The sequence below is a fragment of the Scleropages formosus genome, chromosome 22, assembly GCF_900964775.1.
Source record: "Scleropages formosus chromosome 22, fSclFor1.1, whole genome shotgun sequence".
Lineage (NCBI taxonomy): Eukaryota > Metazoa > Chordata > Actinopteri > Osteoglossiformes > Osteoglossidae > Scleropages > Scleropages formosus.
The window spans coordinates 22,651,944-22,676,157 of NC_041827.1; the positions used below are offsets into that span (position 1 = coordinate 22,651,944).

General features: G+C 47.3%; 1 protein-coding gene across 4 annotated transcripts in view; it reads left to right on the forward strand.

Moving 5' to 3' along the window:
* Window positions 1-15,186, forward strand: part of si:ch211-236d3.4 (actin-associated protein FAM107A) — a 36,078-nt gene extending 20,892 nt beyond the window's left edge. The window contains exons 4-6 of one of the 4 annotated variants that reach the window (XM_018734164.2): window positions 5,999-6,299; window positions 11,566-11,722; window positions 12,144-15,182. In XM_018734164.2, the coding sequence (XP_018589680.1) occupies window positions 5,999-6,299; window positions 11,566-11,722; window positions 12,144-12,260 (575 nt within the window). In that variant the 3' untranslated portion in view covers window positions 12,261-15,182. Of the gene's footprint in view, window positions 1-5,998; window positions 6,300-11,565; window positions 11,723-12,143 lie in introns of all 4 variants that reach the window. The other 3 variants (XM_018734163.2, XM_018734166.2, XM_018734165.2) reach the window with 3 other exon arrangements.
* The last annotated feature ends 9,028 nt before the right edge of the window (window positions 15,187-24,214 follow it).

Genomic DNA, 24,214 nt, shown 5'->3' on the forward strand with positions numbered 1-24,214 from the left:
TTCAGTCTCAACTGAAGCAGAGAAATTCCAGATCTCCTTTTATTCGCATAACCGCTCATTTGCATTTCATAGGTTTTGGGTTGAGTTGGGCTGCTTTTTAATGGTAATGAACCGCCGCAGCTTCTGTCTGAGTTTCATGGTGGAACTGGTGGAGCAACTGATGGCATGTGAGGAGAAAGCACCTCTCCCACCCTCCGCCGTGGGAGACTGGCATTGCTGGGCATCCTCCAGTAAAGGCACCGTCTCCATGGCAACCAGTTTTCTTCTGTTTGTACACAATGTGGGCTGGGAATGAACTCCCCCTTGGCCTCCGGGCCGAAGAAGCAGCAGTGAAAATACCACGGCCGCCTTCAGAGTCCTGACTGGAGCTAATGTTCTAATCCTGAGAGCTGCCCCTGAACCCAGAGCCCAACCATGGCTTCTCTTCCACCCCTGGCAGTATGTACGAGTGGCATTTCGCACCGAAACGCTGCTTTCCACAAGACGAAGAGGTGCAATGTATGACAATAAGCAGAGATCTGTTCCTTCCGTTTTGCACACTTATGTTATGCTGTACAATCTTTCTATTGCAGTGACGTGAACAGGAGAACGGTATGGACATGATATTCTAACAGTGCCTACTGATGCAGGCCAGCCGGGGTCTGGAAGGAAATGAACGCACGATCCATATGTTACAGAGAAATCTATCATAGGTAGATATCGTGAGATGGCAAAGTACGAGGATAGACCGGTAATAACACTACTGAACCCGGGATCCCTAGAATATATTAAATAAATTAAAATTTAAATAAATTACCTCACAACCGTCTCTGCCCAACTACTTGTCCGGGCCACGGTGACGTCCCGTCTGGATACTGCAACTCTGTCCTGCGTGGCCTTCCTGCTACTGCCATCAAACCTCTGCAGCTGATACAGAACATTGCTGCTGCTGCCCGAGTTGTGTTTGACTTGCCGAAGCGTTCGTGTGTATCTCCTCTACTCGTTTCTCTGCACTGGTTTCCCATAGCTGCCCGGATCAGATTTAAGACCCTGGTTATGACCTACAAATGCATCAGTAGAACTACTCCCAGATATCTACAAGACCTGATCATTCGTTACACCCCAACCAGACTGCTATGCTCTTCCACATTTGCCCGCTTGATGGTCCCACACACGAAAAGTAAAGCACGGAGGTTCTCTGTTCTGGCTCCTTTGTGGTGGAACGACCTCCCCCTCTCACTCAGAACTGCTGAATCTCTGCCCACATTTAAAAAGGGTCTGAAAACTCACCTTTTCCACACTCAGTTTGCCCATCATCTCTTAAGTTCACGTAAGGTATAAATGTTCTTGATGATGCTCGGATCAGTCCTTTACAGAGCCACTCCTGCAATGTAATGTAAATGTTTATATGTATCTCAAAAAAAAAAAAAAAGAAAAAAAAAACTACTAGGAAGGTGATTAGGAATCGACGATATTCTGGTAAAGTTTTATGCAGCTACTAGTGTGATGAACATTGGTTCATATGGTGAACGAAACTAACTGTACTTAAGAGTCACATGTCTGCAGCTATGTCTCGTTCTCCTAATGTAGTGTGCAAACTATTTTCTGTGAGATGTACGTCCCTTTGGAAAAAAGCGTCACATGAACGAATACATGTAAATGTAATGTAAATGTAAATGAATGCAGGACTCACTCACTATTGTAAAAACCACCAGTCCATGTCGGAATTTTGGTGGCCCGGAGCCTGTCCCATAGCAGTAAGATGCAAGGCTAGTCAGGGTACACCCTGGGTGGGACGCCAGTTCAGCACAGCGCAGTCTCACAAACACACACACGAAACGTGTAGTTCAGAGTCACCAGTGCACCTGAAACATGTCTCCTGGAGCCACATGGGAGGAAACCAGAGCACCTGCAAAAAGCCCAAACGAACACAGCAAGAATACACAGCAGCCACACAGATTGATCTGAACCTATATCTGAACTGCCCAGGCATTGTGAGACACCTGTGCTTCCCGCTGTGCCACTATGCCAACCAGGAAGAAATAAATTTGAAAAAGCAGCTCTTTGTGGTGGACAGCAGCCGGACGGCCCAGCGACATTAGGGTTAGGGTCTGTGGCGTGCAGACAGTATAACACCACGGGGCGGATGAGGGAAAACGGCGGGAAGGACGGGACGCTACGGGGCTCGTGTGCGGACGTTAGGACGGTGTGGGGACCACATTAGGACGGTGTGTGTGCAGGGACCCAGAAGCACCTTTAGCAGCTCTGAGGCCCCGGTACCGCGGTTACCCACAAGTCCACTGCCGCCGAGCACTGTAATTACATCTGTGCGAATTACGGGGGAAGTGCAGCGGGGCTGAGCCCTCCTAACGTCAGCGCTCTTCAGAGCAGCACAAACGCTCCACTCGCCAATTAATTACGGTCCTCTAATCCCCGGGAGGTTGCCCACACCACGGAGCGACGGGGCCAGAGCGGAGCGGCGAAGGTCACTCTATGGGTTGAACCTGCACACAACATACGTACAGAGGCAAACACACGCACAGAACACGCAGCTTAGTTCTGCCGCTGATAAAGAATTCATGCTCTTAGGGTTATATACTTAATTTTTCTATCATCAGTGATTAGCTTATACATTTATTCAAAGCAGCTTATAGTTTTACTCAGTTATACAGCAGGGTAATTACCTTTATCAAGGGCAATAAAACAGGGAGCCTTTCTGAACCGACAATTAGGTGACGACACAGCGGTAAAGCAGGTAGCACTGGTGCCTCAACGGGGCTCAGTTTGTGCAGAGTTTGCATGTTCTCCTCGTGTTCCCTTGGCTTTCTTCCCATGTTTCACACGTGTTCCAGATGGAAAATAATAAGGACATTAATGGCACGGTGGCACAGTGAGTAGTGCTGCTGTCTCGCAGCGCCAGGGTGGTGCAAGAGGATGTGAGTTTGATCCCCGCTGCCAGGGAGTTTGCATGTTCTCCCCATGTCTGTGTGGGTTTCCTCTGGGTGCTCTGGTTTCCTCCCACAGTCCAAAGACATGCTGTTCAGGTTCTCCCATAGTGTGTGAGTGATGGACAGAGAGGAGAGTGTGTGTGTTCCACTGATGTATGGATGAGTGACCCAGTGTAAGTCACTGGGGTGAATAAGGTGTGTGGGCTAGTAATGCTACATAGTATCCACTGTAAGCTGCTTTGGAGAAAAGCTTCTGCTAAGTAAACAAAAAATGAGGCTTGAATTAGTTACATAGACCCATGTGTCTTTTGAAGTTTAATATCTCTGCTTTTTAAACATCACATCACCTAATAATCTGAATGTGTAGATAAGTTTGAACTGTTTCTTGTAATTCAGCATTTCATTATTTGTTTATTTTATTTTATTTGTTTTTTATTTTCAGTTTAATTTATGTGCAGTTAATTGTTTATGCAGTAATTATGACACCATAACCTGTCACATGTTCCATACACTGTATATCTGTGTCTCTTCGTGTAACCAACACACTCACTGATGAGGGCACACAGCTTAAGAGCACAACCCATATGCAGCGTAAATAAATTTGTTGTTCACTACATCTGAGAGAGCAGCCCCTTTTTGTCATAAAAATGTATGTACTTCTGGGATTCCAGCACCCAAAGCCCATTTGATTTAATATCTTTAATATCATCAGCTGAGCTGAGTGCATCGTTCTGATATTGTGGCTGGACTGGCTACGGTGTGTGAAGTTAAAGGACTGTCTTTATCCACTTGCGATAATAACAGGATGACAAGACTTCGTTTAGCCCCGTTGAAGTTCTGCTGGATTTTGGCATTTTTGTTATGGTTTTTTTTGTTTTTTTTAAAAAAAAAAAACCTGGAGGGTGGATTTGAGAACTGGATTTGGACGCTCCTCATAAGCCCTCACCTTTCGGGTTAGTTGGACCCCGTTGAGATTGACAGACTGGATCCATCGGACTCTTCTTCCCCAGACCAGCGAGGAAGGGTGTCGTTTTGAAATATTAAGCAGCAAAGGTCGATTCGGTTCCACTCGAGTTGACGCTTTGTTCGGCCTTTTGGCCCCCGGTGAGTCTGACACCCGATCCCAGGTGGGATCACAATCAAGTCCTTTCTGATGAGCTCGCGCGGGACGATGAGGCCTGGGAGCACCTGGATGAACCACAGACAGCAGCACATCTGACTGAGCGATGGAGCAGCCTTGTACCCCCCCGTGGGCAGAAGGGAAGATCCTTTCACCAGAACACCACGAACCCTTTGCAGAGCAGAACAGCGACACCGGCTTTGCGAGCGAAATCGGCAATCGGGCGCGTGCCCCGAGCCAGCATCACAGGGCAGTTTTCGGAAAGGGAACGAAATTTCCTCCGACGGAGAACGTAAAGCAGAGGGACAGCCCGGTATTTCCCCGTTTGCCCGTCAGGTTTCGCCGAGGCGTCGAAAGTGTTCCAGCACACGAGCAGACTTCAACACGAATCCAATCTGAGTCTCCAAAGATTTCACACCAAAACTTGCAAATGTTGCTCTCCTGGTATTTACCGCCTCCGCTTGGTTATAATTACCCCGTGGCCTCTCGAGATCCGAGTAATTATGGCGCGACACGCTTACACACCTCTCCCTCTCTCCAATATGTGCTTATGTTACATATTACTAAACAGGTACAAATGCATAAATTACAGAAATTTCCCTCTAGATTTTCTTCGCGTAAATGCACGCACACATATACATACACTGTATATATTTTTCATGTTTTGCACGGAGCTCCGGACTTGGTTTCGAACCATCACGACGCTACTCTGGACAAGTAGCTGTGAGTGAAAATGGTGAAAAAAACGTTGAGACGGAAGGGGAAGAGAGTATACAGTCGTACGGCAGCTTAGAAACTTTTTTAGAAATACCTAGGCTGGCAAACCAATTCAAATCGCAGGCCAAAGCATCTTCCGAAGCACCGGCAGAAAGAAATGACGAGCGGCGACGAGCGGCGAGCGCTGCCTTACGTTTGTTGGGAGAGCGGAGGAGGTGGAGGAGACGGAGAGCGTGAAGAACACTTTGTGGATGATGCTCTGCCTTCTGCACCGCCACCATCTTCCCGTTTTGAGCGGCTGCTCCTCCGCTGTCCTCCGCCTCCACGGCGCACCTCCAGCTTAGAGCTCATGCGCCGTTCTTGTCTGCACTTCAAGGTAAATGAAATACAACTCGCATTAATTTCTTTGATCTGCTACAAATATGCTTTTATTTCTTAGTTTTGCGCTTGTGCTTGGTGTTATTGAATTTTGTGTGACGGGTGCCTTCGAAGACGTGATTGGGGAGCTACGGAAGAGCTCGGAGTGGGGTTTTTTACTGGGTTTTCTCATTAGTCTGGGTGCTCGAAATTTGCAGCGCGTGCACGAGGCATCCCGGCTCCTCCTGGAGAAGGGCCGTCGTCCCCCTCACTGCGTACGACCCTCTGAACGGGACAGAGAGACAGTCTGCGGTGCCGTTCTGCTCACGTCCCACAAACCCCGCCGTTGCCCCTCACCCTGCTCAGGTGGTTAGGTGCTTTTAGGACGTTTACACTGACAGACATCTCAGAGTGAACAGAGGTGCATCATACCAACCGACGGAGAAATGCACTTGTCGAAGCGCGGTCATTTAGCCCAGTGCCACCGTTTTTGCCGACATACAGGACATGTATAGTTTTCGAGTAACGAACCAAATCTCGGTCCCAGTTAAGCTTGTAAGTAAGAACCACCTGTGCATGTTTGTTTACATTATAAATGAGCACAGATTACAAGAACTTAAAACACTCTTTCTCCTTTTGTGTCCAGTTTGTGGGACACAACGCTGGACCCTTTGGTTCCTCGCTCTGTGATTCATACCAACCAACCAATGTCAACAACCGCTTGTCCCATGGGGGGGATCGTGGCGAGCCAGAGCCTTACCCAGCAGCACAGGGCGCCAGGCCGAAACGGGAGGCTCGAACCCTAGACTCACACCACACAACAGATATTGTGTTTCCTAACTCTGACACCCTCTCCCCCTCGGGCTTTCTCCCTTAGCCTCGGCCTACGCGGATCTCCGGCAGGACCCCCCGCGTGACCTCCGGCAGGACCCCTACAGGAGCCCTCATGGGAACCGGCACCAAGACTGGGACCCGCACCAGGACCAACATCTACACCAGCAGCAGCAGCAGCAGCAATACCAGTACCGGGAGCCACCTCTGACGGCGGGCTTCGTGCCTCATCCAGATTACATGGAGGGGGATGATGATCTGATCAAGCCCAAAAAGCTCCTTAATCCAGTGAAAGCCTCTAAAAGCCACCAGGACCTCCACCGGGAGCTGCTCATGAACCACAGGAGGTAGAGTTGAGACCCTGAGGGTCCTGGGACCACCATGCAGGGACAAAGAGGGGACGGTGTGTGCAGCACCCGTAGGCCGAACCCGCGTCATTGTTGAATACACAAGGTAGTGGGGTCATCCCTCATCGTGACCACCGAGAGAGCATCCGCACATCTGGGTCAACCTTGTTGACGAAACAGGCCGCAGCGACTGATCGGATAACGGATTTCCTCAAAATACAAAAAAGCGAAATAAACATTTCAAGTGTGAAAGAAAGAGCAGGGTGTCAGGTTCAGAAAAATATGTAGAGAAATACAGGGAAGTGCAGTTATTTCGACTGGGACTCAACAGAGTTAAAAAACCAGCAGAGGCTTTGCACTCCTAAGGATTAGACTATAAATATACTGTATATACTTTTGATTAGATGATGGTGAAATGATGGTGTGTTACTAAATCATGTAAAACCCCAAGAATCTCCTGTGATCAGATTTCAGATTCTCTCTCACTTTTAAGCGAGCCGAACATGTCAGAATTTAACGGAGATTTTGGCAAAAACGTCTAAGCGGTGCGGTGCTCCTATGCCCCCCCTCCGCCCCGTAGCACCCCCACTGCTGTCAGGTTGGTCATTAAACCCTTCGTAGCGATTCTCCAGAAACACTTTCGGACATGCTGTGAAATCAGCCTTTGCCATCAGTTCACGTTTTGTAAACAAACTGGTTCCTCACCTTGCAAACAGAGCGGGGACTGTAAGTCTGTTTGTAACTCGATTTGTTCGTAGATGTAAAATCATCTTTACCGCTGAATTATCGTTACATTAAGAATACAGACGACCCTGATTTTTTTTTTCCAAACTCCAATTCGGTGTCGAGTGATTGGCACCCGATTCATCCCATAAACATGTGGTTCAGCATGATTTGTCAGTCTTTATATTTATCACCAACACTGAGGGACTCCAGGTAAGAGCTGTAAACACCGTGGAAACGAGTTGAAATAAGGTGATCGCTCACTCCTATTTAGCCAGGCTGTGTTTTACTGCCATGTACTGAATGGCTGTGTCAACACAGGTTGCATGAGCAACAAACAGGAGTTACATAAAAAAGATTAAGAAAATGCAGCCAAAAACAAATAAATATACTGGAAAATGTTCATATATTTGAAAATTCATAACTGGACCTTTCATGATAAGATTAGTCACTGTGTGAAAAACAGCTAAACTCTCATTGCGTTTCCTTAACGTCAGCGCAAGACAGTTCTGAGAGCGGCGCATCGCTCCACAGCACTCGAACGCGATGCACACTTAGCAGACGACACAAGTTTAATTCACCTGATGGAAGATGTATCTTCACATTAGCGCTGATCAAAGACAATGATGACTGGGGTGGGCAGCACACGGCCGCTCAGCGCTCATCCCTCTCAGTTCAGTCCGCTTCATTAACAAGCTGGCCAGAGAAACCTTCCTCCGTCTTCGCCGGCTGTCCCGCCACGCAGGGTCGCGAGCCCAACGGCGGTGCTGCGGAAATTCTCTGCTGCCCTCAGCGGGCCGTTTCCAGAGCAACAGTAGCCACCTGGATGCGGGCGTTCGCCACATCTTTTTCTTTAACCGAGAGCACGGCCCTCTCGGTTCGCAGCTGCCATCACAGATACACGGTAAATCACTCGCACTGCTTACCGCTTCGTAAGAGTCACTGTGCCGGCGGGGGAACCAGAGTCTCCTTCACAGCCTCCCCGCCACCCACCTTCCTCCCATATCGCTTGCCTGGCTTACCTCAGCAGGTAGCACTGGTGCCTCAGGGTCCCTGGGCTGTGGGTCTGGCCATGGCTTCGGGTCCAGCTCAGTCTGTGTGCAGTTTGCATGTTCTCCTTGCATTTGTATGGGTGTCCTCCATGTGCTCTGGTTTCCTCCCACAAGCCAAAGACATGTGTTGCAGGTGATGCGGTGATTTCAGTTGCCAGTAGTGTGTGTGAAAGAGTGTGTTAGACTGCGTGGGCCAGCGTCACCTGTGAATTCATTCTGTGGAATTTGGTTGTCGGGTCATGATCTGTGCGGCAACTATCATCCCTTCCATTTGCCCCATTGCTCTGTAAATCTCCCTCAGAGCTGCTGAATCCCTTTCAGCATTCAAGAAGGCTCTCAAAATGCATCTCTGCATTTCTACCACATTCTACTGCACATCTATCTGTAACTCCTCTTCTGCTGTGAGATGCACTTTTGTTCACTCTGAGTTGCATGCTGCTTTGGAGAAAAGCATCTGATAGTTGAACAAATGTAAATATAAATGTGAACAAGGCAAGAAACTCAAAGACTGGCTTCTCACGCCTCACTTTTCCAACACACTCTGCGTTTAGGTGGAGAAAACCTTACGGATCCTTCTACCAAGAAGCTCTTTCCTGTTAATAATTAGGCAGCATTATGGCCCGGGGATGTCTGGTTCTGTCCGTGAGCGGAGACCCGGGGAGAGGGGGGTGGTTTGGCACAGAGCCACACTTCCCATTAAGTAGGTATCCAGTAGGGTGGCTGGCAGGGTGTCCGCAGGGACCACGGTACCGTGAGACCAGACCCGCAAGCAGCTTCTCGGGGGGCCCTCTGGGAGCAACTGTGGGAAGGGACACAATCAGCCGACCGTGCAGAATGGCTGGCTGCGGGAATTGGGTCACGACCTGAAAGGGAGCTCTTGTCCTGGTGTCTCTGGGTTCGACTGCCTGTGCGACAGGCCCTCGGTAGCGCCACTCTCTGAAAGGAAAAGGAGGAGAGCGGAAGAAAAAGAAGAAAACGCGTACCGGATACGGGGTTCAAGTGTCGTCCCATTATGCTGTTGTTTTTTTTGCCCTCCCTTTGGTCAGGAACGTAAACTTTGTTTACGGATTTCATTGGGGGGCGCTAGTCAGCACCCGTCATGGGTACTACAGGTATCGGAACCAGTCTGCTCCTACCGACGGCCGATCCCAGTCCTCTTTCAGCATTCGGCATCCACGCCGCTTGCAGTCCTGCCCGTCTGAGTTAGGCTCCGCCTCCTGACTCCGCCCCCAAATTGGCTCTTTAGTTTAATTGCCGCCGTGTTTGTTTTTCCACCTCGTTGTTTGAGAGAGATAAGATGAACACAAAGAGCAGCAGGGCCCACCTAACTGTCGTTACCTCAATGTGCCTTTGTTTCTCACCTTGCAGACTTGAGACTTCACCTTCCCTCGTGAGACAGAGTCACGGCGCTAATTTAATTAACCGCCACAAAGCGGCGTCGGCGTCACTCGCGGTCTTCCTCCTTCTTCCACATCACGCTCCCTGTTTGGCCTCTTCTCGGGCACAGATTTATTGTGGAGTGTCAGTGCTGCAGATCTGAGCCTCAGCGGAACCGGCTGAACGAGAGTCCACTGGGGGCCAAGAGATGCAGAAGTATAATACTCCAGTGCAGTGTTCTCACGGTGTTTTCTAATATCACAAGTGGACTTTCATGAAAAACATTCACATTTTCACTAGCAGCAAAGCAACAACTGAAAGGACTTCTACGTGAATTGTAAATTATTTAGCATTTGTATGTAACCATGTTACTAAAACACTTCTATTCATTTAGTTGATGCTTTTTTCCAAGGTGACTTACACCGGTAAGCTGCTTACACTGATTTACCTATTTTTACCATACCAATTCAGGGTAAGTACCTTGATCAAAGGTACTGCAGCAGGAGTAGGGATTCAAACCTGGGTCTTTTGGACCCAAAGGAAGCAGCTCCAACTACAACATGTCAAATACAACTATATGAAGCTCACAATTATAATACCTGGGTAATTGCATTGCACTCTTATATGCCATGATGTTTGTAATATAGTATGATATATATATATATAGTGACTACATACAAAGGCAGCAGGTAGCGTATTGGAGCTCTCACCTAGCACTCCGAGGGCCCTGAGTCAAATCCCGCTTCTTCTCTAACGCTGTTCATCAAGGTACCATGAACCGATACAGGAAAAATTACCCAGCTGTGCCGACGGGTAAATAACTGCAAGCCTAATGTTGTTAGTTGCCTTGGAGAAAGATTTCAGCTGGACAAGTCCTGATGAAAAAATTTGCCGATATATTTGTTATTGCACTGAAATGATATGCGCACACCTCCGACGTCCAGCCATTTCAGTGGCCAATTGCTGTTTTAATCTGATTATGAAAAACACACTTGATGAAACAGAAAGGTTGCAGACAGCTGTTGTGGCAGAAATACTCATAGCACCTTGTGGACACCTTGTAATATTTTAATTTCTTCTATTGCTTTAGGGTGAATCGACTTGGTCATCATTGTCCAGAGCCGCCACACGTCTCTGCTCCAGTGTGTCGAAACGCAGAATTCGCTTCCTCGAAGCTTGTTTCGTGTGTGCAGCTCTCTTTCTGTGACACCTTTTGAAACAAAACATGTAAATTTACTTCATGCAGTCATGTTTTACTGTAGTTTCCAGTCCTGCTGGAAGAGAATGACGACAGCGCCGCCTGCTGGGCGCTGTGTGTAACAGCAGAACACAACTGTATTCTGAAATGATTCACATTTATTTACATCTATATCTTTCACATTAACTGATCACACTTATCACGTCAAACATATCATAGAAATCATACAGTGTTTACCTCTATTCACATTTAGCACTGTTCTCCAAAGCAGCGCACCATTATTATTATTATTAACAAGTTCTGAGCCGACACCAATACCCAAGGTGACTTACGGTGTCAGAAACACCGCGCCGGATCACCGCAGTCACTGACCCATTTATACATTCACATTTATGCATTTAGCTGATTCTTTTCTCCAAAGCAACTTACAACATTAACGTACTTACAATTGTTTAACCATTTTTACTAGCGCAGTTGTGGGTAAGTACCTTGCTCAAGGGTTCAAAAGCAAGAGGCAGGATTCGACCCTCCAACCTTTGGGTGAAAAGGAAGCAGCGCTAAACACTGCACTACCAGCTGCCCCAAGAATCAGAGTGATGTGACAGAGGAGGAGATTTAGAGTCACCAATCCACCTGAGACATGTCTTTGGACTGTAGGAGGAAACCCACCTGAACACGAGGAGAACGTGCAAACTCCACACACCCTGAAGAGGAATGGAACCCGTGTCCATCCCAAGGTGCTGCACACTTGTTCATTGGCCCCCTGGCCCCCTGTAAATCCGTCAACCGACATCCAGTAACTAATTTTGACCATTTTTACTTTTTAAGCACAGCCAGAAAGCACAGAACTCGAAAATATTGAGGAGCAAATGGAGCCCCTCCTTCCTTGTTTGTGTTCGAACCCTGCTGTGTCCAGAGGCCAGGGTGTGGAGAGCAAGTCGGAGCTCCAGCGGGTGCTGGACCACAGGAAGAGGGAGCAGATGATGAAGCAGAGGAAGGCGGAGGAAGAGGCCCGGAGGAAGATATCACCTCTGGAACAGGAGCTCCTCAAGAGGCACAAGAAGCTGGAGGAGGTGTGTGTGTGTCTGCGCGTGGAGTGGGATGGGGGGCAGGATACTCTGGGCAACTGCGGGGCAGATGGAAAGGGACTGAAGGATGCATTTTATCAAGAGAGGTTAACTTTACAGCACATGATACTAGTGTGACATTCTTGAGCTTTATTAGATGTTACAGCGTGACATTCCAGCATCATGGTGATTCAGTACTACGATAGCGGTTAAGGACATAGCTGAAGGTTTCCTGTCGTTGTGGTGGAATGAGCTCCCTCTGTCCCTCAGAGCTGCTGAATCCCTCTTACCATTCAATACCATTTGGAGAAAGGACTCAAAATGCATCTCTTTCACACCCACTGCTTTTTATTTTTGATTTATTTAAAACAAATGTAAACCTGTGAACAGCTGGTGTCAAATAAGGAGGATCCTGACTTTGTTTCAGATGGAGAAGGAGCAGGAGAAGCAGGAGGAGGAGAAGGGGGGCGCACCCGAGTTCATCAAGGTGAAGGAGAACTTGAGGAGGACCAGTATTCTGAGCACGGGGGAGAAGGAGGCGTAGGAGGTGCAGGAGGCCTCTCGCTGACACGGCGACCGCAACCAGTCACATCCCGACTCTACCATCCCGATGACCGCACCCGGCGCAGCGCCCTCCTCATCGCACGGCGGACATGGCTTCTGGCTCTGTGGCGCCACCAAAACACCCCCTGGCTGTCAGATCAAGTGTTGGGAGAAATGAGGGACGTCGCAAGGAGATGGAGGAGAAGCGGTCCGACCCGAGGGCACAGAATGCGTGTTTCCGCTGGAGTCCGAAAGAGAACCGCGACGTGCGATTCTGATCTGTGGGTCAAAGCGTGCCGAGGTGTGTGTGTGTGTGTGTGTGTGTGTGTGTGTGTGTGTGTGGGAGGGACTAGAAACACACGTGTGCTTGTGCCGTCAGACAGTATTACATGGATCAGCACTTGACCCCATCTTTTAATCCTCACATGCCAAAAAATGCCAAACTCAGACAACGTGCAACAGTCACAGCGTCCATGTGTATCCCGTTCCTCGGAACATCCAATAATCGCTCAACGCTCCGGTGTTCGACGTTCCCGGTCCGAATGGTATCATGCCTTATGATTACGGTTCGTGACGTTAGCGTGAAGGGCTACAGCAGTGAAGACCACAACACATGTGGCTCTTTGTTCAAAAGCAAAAAGGTATTAAAATGCACTTTTATAGCACAGGCTCTCACACACACACTGCTTATAGACAATAAGCCAGCAGGCAGCGTAGTAGTTGGAGAACTCCTGCGTTACCCTCAACAGGCCCTGGTTCAAGTCCCAGTCCTGCTGCAGGAGCTGTGATGAAGGTCAACGAAAGACGAAGAGGGAGGAACGATCAATGTCCATTTCTTGAAGAAATTCAGTGCCACCTAGTTAATGACACCAAACATAGTGACACTAGAGCATCAGTAGGTGCCTGGGGACAACTGGTAGAGTAGGGGTTCGAACCACCACCTTCACCCCCAAAGGCTGCAGGTTTGATTCTCGCCTCGAGCTATAGTACCCTTGAACATGGCACTTACCTTAAATGGCAGCAGTAAAATGGGGAGCAGCTGATTGAATAACCAGAGTGAAATAGCAAAATGATCAATGTTGATGTATTTAGCAGGCAGTGTAAGTGTAGCCCAAGGTGGAAGTACAATCAGGGTCTATAGGTTAAGAACAGCCATGAGTAATACCGTTTTGTTGCGATCAATTTCAGCTTAGAGTGAGTTTAAATGTGAAAATTCTAGTAAAGATGAACCGTTTTGACGGACGACCAAGTGCGAACAAAGCCGAAGACACCAGCATCGCTGATGAAGACGATTAAGTTATAAGAGTAACTGCGTGATGGTCTGACAGTCATTTCTAGAGCTTTGCCATGTTTTTTATATGAACATGACTCATTGAGTCTTAAAAAATGTGTTTTCCTTTGCATTAACGTTTATAGACATTATTCTTCCCTCTGTGTCTTCAGTCATATAAATGTTACATATCTGTATGTAGTCACCACTCTATGTATGAATATATATATATATATATATATATATATATATATATAGAAGAGCAGGTAACATAGCCGTTAGTGCTGCTTTGTTTGGATCTGAAAATCCCAGATATTGCTCTAATTCCCTTGGTCAAAGTACTTACCCTGAGCTGAAAGTGTAAAAAATACCCAGCTGTAGAAATGGGTAAACCAGTGTAAGCTGCTTCAAAGAAAAATGTAGTAAATATTTGGCAGAACCCCTGAGTATAATGTACAGTTTGTTATAGATGTTAAGCTTAATTAGAGAAATTACAGTATTCTACTTCTCCATAAGCAAAAAAAAGTGACCTTCATGCAATATTGCATAACAGACAAAAGTACATAAAATGTTTTCTTAAAACTGCAGCAAAGTAGTTGGGAAATCAGTATGAACTTGGTTCAAGACAGTTCCCTGGGTGCGATGCCAGGATCCTTCTAGTGCCTTCCACAGAGCTCTGTGCAAGGGGACCCCCGCTGACCGCTCTCGCAGAGACCCTGCAGTCAGCGTTTGCCGATCATTCATTTTTAACTCTATCGGCTGAGTATACAATCAATATAATCAGTCAATATATCAATATAATCAATCCCAAACATCACGTGTGTAGCTTGTGTCACATGTGAAGTAGTGATTTACTGTAGCTGTACATCTGTGTAACAGAGCGAGCAAAAGACAAGAGACTACAGACTGTGTGTGTGTGTGTAAAAGTGAGGTATTCCCACGTAAGAAAAGCACATTTAAAGGAAAACGTAACTTTGAGCTAAATGGTGTTCTGTAGGTGCAATGCAGTCGTTTTCTTACCCTACAAGCAAATTCAATTGAGAAAGGTCATCTTTCGCAGCACTTTAGAAACTAAAATCATTTATTTCAGAAAATATTTAAAATTGAGAGCATTTATATATTTTAATATAAAAGCAATTCTAATGTGGGTACAGTATTCATAATTTATACGCTTTTCTGTCTTCTTTCTCAGAGTTCCTCTAGTATTTCGTTGTTTGTAGTTGTTTAAACCATGTAAAATTTGCCTTTACCTACTCTGCAAGCCACTGAATACCACGTTTATCAACATCCATATGTTTATACCTGTATGCAGGTGAGCGTGTTTTTTATCTCACGACAGTTTGTCTCAGTGGATGAAAAGCACGAGGCCCTTATTCCGCGGCACAATGATTGTAATTAATACCACACATTGTTGTAAATGGCAGCGCTCACTATGACGATGTATCGCTATGCATAAGATAAATAAAGGATAATAAATAAAGGACTAATTGCACTTGTCAAGAATCTCGCTGCGTTGTTTTGTTGGGGCCTATTTTTCACAGCGCCTAAATGAAAATCTTATTTATGTGCTTTAATTCCTCCGAGGGCGTTTGGCAGCCTGCTCTTCCAGGCCTAACTCATCGCTTTCCCTCCAACTCAAAATTGCGTTCCGTCTGCGCGCACCGCTGAGCTCGCGGCAGGAGATCAGGTTAAGCGCCCAGGGCTACCGGGGCATTTCGAGAGTCTCGTCCTGGGCCAAAAGTCCAGGACCCGACAGACCCGAGACATTTCCTGCACGATGTCACGAAGCATCAAACAGTGCGGAGTCCAGCGGGTCACCGGCGCCTCGGAAAAAAATCCACCCGAGGTCTCGAAAAGACCCGGGCGGCACGGTGGCACGGCGCCTGGGTGGTGCGAGAGGACGTGGGTTCAAGCCCCGCTCAGTCCGTGTGGAGTTTGCATGTTCTCCCTGTGTCTGTGTGGGCTTTCTCTGGGTGCTCTGGTTTCCTCCCACACTCCAAAGACATGCTGGTCAGGTTCCCTCATAGTGTGTGTGTGTGTTACACAGGTGTATGGATGAGTGACCCAGTGTAAGTAGTGTATCTAGCAGTGTAAGTCACCATGGTGAAAAAGGTGTGTGGGCTGATAGTAACACTACATAGAGTTCATTGGAAGTTGCTTTGGAGAAAAGTGTCTGATAAATAAAGAAATGAAAAAGTGGGGAAGTCAGGACCCCCCCCCCCCCCCCGTGTCCCGGACAGCAACCTCATCCATGATTGATACGCTGTCCTTTATTTTCCTTATTAAACAGCTAAACACATCAGAGTTGGGTGACGACAAACACAGGAATGGAATCATATAAATGGAATGGAATCATTACAGCAGGAAAACGCAAATACAGGTGGTCCTCCAGCCCCAGCGGTGGGGGTCCGTTCCCACAAGCTCATAAGTCGACTGTGTCGTAAGTCCCATAAGTCCCCTTATACTGTTTTATTTAATGCCTGTGTGTATGTGTGAATGCTATGTTCTGTAACAGAACTCTGCTATATTTTAATAATACAAAATAATAATAATAATAATAATAATAATAAGAAGAAGAAGAAGAAGAAGAAGAAGAAGATATATGCAGATATATGCAGTATAGTATTATATTTTCATGCTGCACTATATGTTCCATTTTGCTTTTCCTTTTTCACACCACCAAAATACAAATTTTTAATGATGCCACTTACCAGACCTTGTAACGCAAAGTAAGTTGAACGGAATCGTAAAGGAAACATTCTGTAAATAAAACGTCACCAAAAACAATGCGATCAGTGAGACACGCTGACCGATGGAATAAGGAAAGCGGCGCTTTGTGGCAGCGCCATCAGTCACGACCAGACGCCGGGACTCGAACAAAATACAATAAGGTCGACGGGGTGGCGTCGTAAATCCGGCTGCTCGTAAACCGTCTACGTTGGAAGTCGAGGACCACCCGTTACCTGACCACAGCTTCAAAAGTTACAAAAACTTTTTAAAGGGGGACACCTGGTAGTGCAATGGCTAGAGCTGCTCCTTTGGACCTAAAGATCATGGGTTTGAGTCTCACCTCCAGCCGTAGGACCCTTGGTCATGGTACTTACCCTAAAACGGCTTCAGTAAAAGTACTCAGCTGTATAAATGGGTAAATAACTCTAAGTAACTTAACATTGTAAGTTATGTTGGAGAAAACTGTCAGATAAATGTCAAAAACGTGAGCAAATCTTCCGAAGTCATTAGAATTCTGATGCCGGTCAAACGTGCCCTTGTGTAAAGGTTAAACGCTTGAGTCAAGCTCAAGCGGAGGGAACTTCTGTGGACACCGCGGTAAAATACATTTTGTACCGGATGTGTGAGAACAATCAGCCCGAGCTCTTCATCTTCTTACGTTAATAAAACGCGGAGTCGGTTGTAACGCCAAAATTTGTCCGTTTCACGTCGACGACCCGTCGGTGTAACATTTCCAATAATTCGGAGCCACTCCAGCTCCCCCGGGGCCCCCAGCCTGGGCGCACGCCTGAGGCGGTAGGCGAACGCGCCCCATCACAGGCCCCTTTGTCTCACCAACATCCAATCTTTTCCCCGTCCGCGTAATCCGAAGGAATCTTCACTTCGCCATTTGTCGCGCTCCGCTTCACGAGAGCCGGATTGCTTGGGCCGGGCCTCGGCGAGTCGAAGTCGAGCGATCGATCGAAACGGTGCGGGGTTCGAGGCACCCCTTTAGGGCCTGCAGCCGGGCACCGACCGTGCAGACGGCCTGTACAGCAGTTCCATTTACACTCTTACAGTTATACCTCATCAGCAGATAATATAATTATCCACCAACCATTCATTTAAAGTAATCGCTTGAAGGGTCGCGGTGGTCCTGAGCCTATCCCGGAATCACTGGCTGCAAGACAGATGTGGGTTCACCCAGGACAGGATTCCAGTCCATCACAAGGTATAACACAATGGTAAATAATGTAATCGATTAGTAATGATTCCCTGCAGTAATGTATTTTGTTCAGTTTCTCTTCAACAACTTACTCAGTAACATTTGTATACGAAGCAGTTATTTACCTGCTTATACAGCGCGGAACTGCTACTGTATCAGGTGGTGGTAAGTCCCTCGACCAAGGGTATTACGGGAGGGCTGAGGACTCGGACCCAGATCCTTTGCAAGGAATTGACTGTACCCGTTACACCGGCTCGCGCCCCCTGCTCTTGAGAGTTTATGGCACCTCTGCACTAAGTTTGGTCATCTGTGCGTTCAGCCATCGAACGTGAGTGAGCAGCAGGCGTGCGTTTCGTTCGTCGCTCCAAACCGCGTCGAGAAGCTCGCTGTTGCTCCTGAACGCGTCATTTGGACGGCAGCGGCGCAGCGGCGCGCACATGCGATCCAGCACGGCCCCGTTGTTCCTGTAAACGGATCTTGCGTCTGGCTCGGCTCCACTCGAGGGCCGACGCTCTCGCGCACCTGGCGGGAGGTGAGGTCTGGGGGGCGTGGCTTCTCTCCAGGTGCTCTACAAAGCCGCGGGGGCTGCGGGGGGCTCGGCACTCAAGGCGCGACAGACAAGATGCGGCTGCTGTCCGACGGCGCCTTTCCCCTGCTCGCCGTGGTGCTCGTCAACTACGTCTGCGTGGAGACCGGTAAGTGACCCCTGCTTACCGCGGTATCGGAGCCGCGGGGCCGCTCCCTCTGCCGGGGGGCCCGCGGAGACCCCCGACGAAGGGTTCGCCGCCATGGCCGTAGTATTTGGAGCCTGGAAGCAGGAGCTCCTTCGGAGGCCTCGTCCCCGTGCCTCTCGACACCCGTGGGCCCCCTGCGGTCGCCGGGAGTGACTCTGTGCGGTGGGATCTGTGCGAGGGAACCTGCTCACTGGCACCGGGGCTTTTTCAGCGCTGCTGCGCAGGTCGTCTGCCGTCGACTTCTTGAGCCGCGCGAGGGAGCGGCGCTCTGCGCGGTGCCTTCCGGGAGGCTGCAGCGTGGAGGACAGCGAGACCGAAGAGATGCTGGAGGTCAACTCCGACTACGTGAGTCACGCTCGCCCTGAGGAATGATGCCGTGCCGCCAGGGATTTGTAACTGTAACCTTCTAGCCTTTTAATAACTTTGTCAGTATCTAAAAACAAATGCGCTTCACCAGGTGCTAGAAATCAGTTCCGCCATCTTACTTTTCTACACTATTAGCTTTAAATAGAACTTATTTTCTAATGTATTTTAATGTTAATAATGTTATTATTTATTCGATTATTAGTGCACTATAGGATTGTATATATTGTATATTGCACTTCTCAAAGCAGTTTACTGTTTCAATGCTCTTCTGTTCTGGAAAATAAATTTATTTTCTGATGGCAGATAGATTTTTATCATCTCTTTATTTGCAGGAGGAGAGTCCGACTCACCTGAACGGTGGGTCTAAATCGGAACAAAATTCGGTAAGCAGCCAGACTGATGTCGTTATCCATAATATATCTACTGCATAATCAATAATAGAGATAAATATTATGTACGGTATATCAAATCTTGAAATAATAAATTATTCTTATTATTTTTATAAGAAATTCCATGGGTAAATTTTTTCCTTTAACCTGGAAGTATTGTACCTGGTTATTGTCCACCTGAACCACCCAGCTCCCATGTGCACCCACTGTATGTGTTGTATGTTTACCTGATGTACCTGCTACCAATGTATCTGTCGCACCCACTGTACCCACTGAACGTGTACCTCATGTACCCGGAGTATCGATTTTACCTGGTTGAGGGTGCACCTGCAGCGCCTGGTATTACGGTTTCCCCCGTCCCGTTCCAGGGTCCGGACAGCGAGGCTGCTATGGAGGACGGCTCCGGCATGTAGCCTCAGGCACCTGACATCGCCGAGGCACGCGCACACACACACACACACACACGCGCGCACACACACACACACACTGCGGCAAGAGGATCAGCCCTTCAAGCGAGTCCTGCCGCCTGCCAAGCGCAAGGCCAGGAATTCCACCTGTACCTGTATGTAACATATTAATGGAGGAAAATGATCGACGCAGGGTGACAACTAACACTAATCCAAACTGCGGGAATCTAAATAAGCGCAGCTCGTTTCCTGCAGCTCTGCAGACGCTTCTGTCGGACGCTTGCGATTCAGGATGCGAACATGTTAAATGTCTCCTGTTGTTCAATACTGAGCTCACGGCTCTTCCGCAGCGTGTTCGGTACCGAGGCTGCTGATGATTTCTCTCTGAGTGTGTAGCTTCTCAGAAAAAAAACACTCACGTTCATGCGCTACATTTTATGTCTATATCAATAGACGCTGAAGGACTGCTTAGGTCAACACCCATGTCTCCTTGTGTAGCTTTTGGTGCTTTATGAAAATGGTGCTCAGTGGATGTACTGTATCTGTCATACAATGTGTCCCCTCAACAGAACCGTGTTGTTAAAGAACACACACCGTCAGGACCTCAGAGGTCATACACACACACTCTGCTGTTGAAGTATAGAGGAAAATCTCAGTCGCCACCACTTACTGAAAATCTCATCTGATTACCTCTTATTTCCTCTTGGCTTCCCAGTATATTACTGATATATTAATGATCTCAGAAATAAGCAGCAGTGTTCGTTTGTTGCCATGTCAACATGCTAACCCTAGCAAACTGTAGGTGCCATATCATGTTCTAACATTAGAGAATACAGCAAACATTAATGTGTAATCTCTGTTTATTGCTGAATAAAATATAGTAAGTACACAGTGCATAATGTTTGTGCTTATTTTTATTTTGTCTGGGTCCACGGGATGTCTCCTGAAATATTTTTTTTTCACATATCACTGCTATTGTAAAAGCTGCAACGTAGTTAATACACAAAGATGTCGTTTTAAAGATTTTTGGTTTAAATTTTGCACTAAATTCAGATATTTAAAAGCCCATTTGAACTGTTTAGTGCTCTGTTTTAAAAGATTGTCATGCCCTTTAAAGGAATTAGGGCAGAATGATCACATGTCACCTCGTAGGTTTGGAGCTGAATGGGGAGTGAAAAACAGCTACACAGCCAGTGTCGTGAGGCGCACCGTGAATGAGGGTTTTTTTTCTTATCAAGCATGAGTGAACACTGAGTGAAAAAGGGTAAATATTCTGCCACCAGTTCGTTTACAGGGATTCACTCAAACCACCTGCTGCTATTCTTTTCTTAGGAAATTACCACGTAATCATCTCACCTATTTGAGAGGATGTTTTGAAGAAATTGTCCATTAGTCACTTTCTTAAAATATAAAATATAACTTTAATGAACGGTGCGTATTGTGTCTGAGAGGACCTTAAATCTTCCAATCAAGTGATTTGAGAGCCAGATACTGGGACAAAACACTGTGCTGAAGGACACACGCACATTTTCAGAACCGCTTGTCCCATACGGGGTCACGGGGAACCGGAGCCTACCCGGCAACACAGGGCGTAAGGCCGGAGGGGGAGGGGACACACACCCAGGACGGGACGCCAGTCCGTCGCAAGGCACCCCAAGCGGGACTCGAACCCCAGACCCACCGGAAAGCAGGACTGTGGTCCAACCCACCGCGCCACCACACCCCCATATGCTGAAGGACAATAAACAGTAAAACTAAACTCTGCTTTTGCTGCCACCTGCTGGTCGAAGCTTTCAACGCAGCGCGGCTCCTGCAGCGAAGAATAAAGGCCCCGTGTAGCAGTTCCAAAAGCTGTCTCCCAAAACTCACATGAATATTCATTTTGTTATCCTTTTTTTTACCATTTAACATTTCAGTTAAGTATGTGGCATTATTTACTATGGTCTTATTAAAAGGGGGGATATTTGGTAGCCGGAGTTAATAAAAGAGCTGCTATTTCCCATCTGGCCAAAAAGGATGTAAACTAGAGGGTCCGTTGCACGCGATATGTGCAGGGGGTCGTGGCTCAGACACCGGACCCTGTGTTCTGCCCCGGTTCCCTGGAGACCCTTGCAAGATGTTGCTAGGTGATGCCAGAGTGAGAAGTATGGGGTAAAGGAAGACTGTTAGCCACACCGTGAGAGACGGCACGCCTGAGCGACCTGGGACATGGAGTGAGTGCTGTGGAAAGAAAAGAAGGACGAGTGCCAAGGTGCCAAAGTCAGGACACATGGGTAGAGTACGGTCAGAGGGATAAAAAACAAACACAGAACACAAACTGGGGGTAATGTGAGGCTTTAAGAGGAATGGGCTGTTCAGTGCTTTTTTTACTGGACTTTTATGTCTGTACAGGGGGCTCCATGTATAATATTTTATATATCATATCTATAAAATATCCAGCAGAGCTACTGTTTTGGTGTCAAAAGCAAAATAGCACCCTTTAAATGACTATTTATTCATATGCCAGGTACTTCTCTCCAAAACAACTTACAAGATAAAGTTCTTATAATCACCTTACTATTATTCACCATTTCTACAGCTGTGTAGTCTTTACTGTATCAGTTCAGGGTAATTATCTTAATCAAGTGTACTGTAGTGAAAGGTGGGACTGGATCTAAGATCCTTTGTTTGAAAGGTAGCATCACAAACAGCAATATTTGTAGCTGACAATTTTCTCCAAAGTGACTTACAATGTTAAGCTATTTACAGTTACTTACCTCTTTATACAGTTGTATAATGTTTTAGGGGAGCAGTTTAGGGTAAGTACCTTGCTCAAGGATACTGCAGCTGGGATTTAAACCTGTGACCTTTGGGTCCAAAGGTACTGGCTCTAACCACTAACATTTATTTGTTTTACAGGTGTTTTTCTCCAAAGCAACTTCCAACAAAATCTATGTAGTGTTATCAGCCCACACACATTATTCACCATGGTGACTTACACTGCTAGATGCACTACTTGCACTGGGTCACTCATCCATACATCAGTGGAAGTGGAATCCATACATCACACTCCCTCTGTCACTCATACACTATGGGGAACCTGAACAGCCTGTCTTTGGAATGTGGGAGGAAACCTACACGGACACAGGGAGAACATGCAGACTCCACACAGACTGAGTGGAGACCGAACCCACATCCTCTCACACCACCTGTTAGACCTCACACCACCTCACACCTGCTGTGAGACACTCAGCAGCGATACTCGCTGTGTCACCGGGCCACCGCTTCACTACGAGCCTGTCTCTCGCTGACTGACATTTCAGTAACTCAGACGACCTCAGCAAAAATGAGTCATAATCAGGCCGTGATGATGAATTTGACTGAACTCTCAGTGCGACACCTTTCTGGAATCAGCCGAACGACCGATCTTGTGTAGAGCAGACGGTGCAGTTACACAATGTGGCCACCAGGGGCCGACAGTGCTCATACACGAACCCCGAATAATGAGAGCCATGCATACGGTACGTTTGCTTTGAAATGTTCCTACAACTTTTTTAATCATCTCTGTCGAAAACTGTGATAGCTCATCTGGTGCCCTCTGAAAGCCAGACCTGTGCTCGTACGGTACGCAAGGTACGAAGGGTTCGTGCCCAAAGACGGAGTTGGACTACAACTCGCGGAAGAGATGCTCCAGTGATGTTGACGCACCAGGCTGCCGCTAATTGAAAACACATTTGAACACATTATTTTAATCCCCTCATGTCCATAAATGGAAATGTACATGACAGTGTGAGCTGCGTTCTTGCCTGAACGCGAGGAAACTCATTTTTCCTGAAAGGAGACTTGTTCGGCGATCAAAGGGCCCGAGAGACCCCCGGTCCGAGGGTCCGCATTCGGACAGACAGGATGAATTGCCCACTTCCAGCGCAAAGTCATCATGAAAAAGGCATGGAAATGAACATGTCGTGTCCATTAAACACCATGAACATGAGTCAGTGAATTATGTGACGTACAGTATAACCGAATTTTTACCTGCTCTGCTCTGCAGAATTTCTCTCACCACACAAATCAAGCAGCTATGATGAAAAAAATATTGCAGTTCAAAAAGCTGACATGAAAAATATCTCTCTGCTGCCTTGGAAAAGCACAGAAAACGGTCTCCTAGGCAACACCTTGACACATAACTAATGTGTCCATGTAGAGACTGATCAGGGATCGAACCCACAGTCAGATGCATAAATGTGAGATACATAAATAAATAAATGTCAATATAACAATGGACTCGGACTCCCGTCCACAGCCTCCGATTAAAGACTAGACACGAGACGAGAGACAAGAGAGAAACGTTGCTGGTTCGAGGCCCAGATACCAAACCCTTGACTGGCGAATATTTCCTGAGTTGCTTCAGTAAAAATATGCAGCAAAAGGGATCAGGATGAATGTGGTAAAGAGAGGAAGGTTAAAAAAAACTGATAATTACTGGGTGTTTGGTGCCACTGAAGGCTGTAACTGCACCGGGGTAAAAGGTGTGGCCTGTATGGAGTAAATTGATGGTGGGGGCTCTCAGTCCCCTGCCACACCCTGTAATTCAGCAGACTCACCATGGTAAATTTCTGCAGTGCCACCACAGTGCTCCAGCATGGTAAAAGCTATAAAGCGGGTTGGCTGTTTTTCTGTGTGCATCTGTGTGTGGGCCGGGGGGGGGGGACAGGTGGCCTAACATAATGACAGTGACACACAGGTACAGTAACACTCAAACTCTCACACACACACTTAACACACGAGACTGACACCGGCACGCTGATACACACACACACACACACACCGAGACGGACGCGGCCGCACCGACAGCACACACACTTGTCTTGACACACAC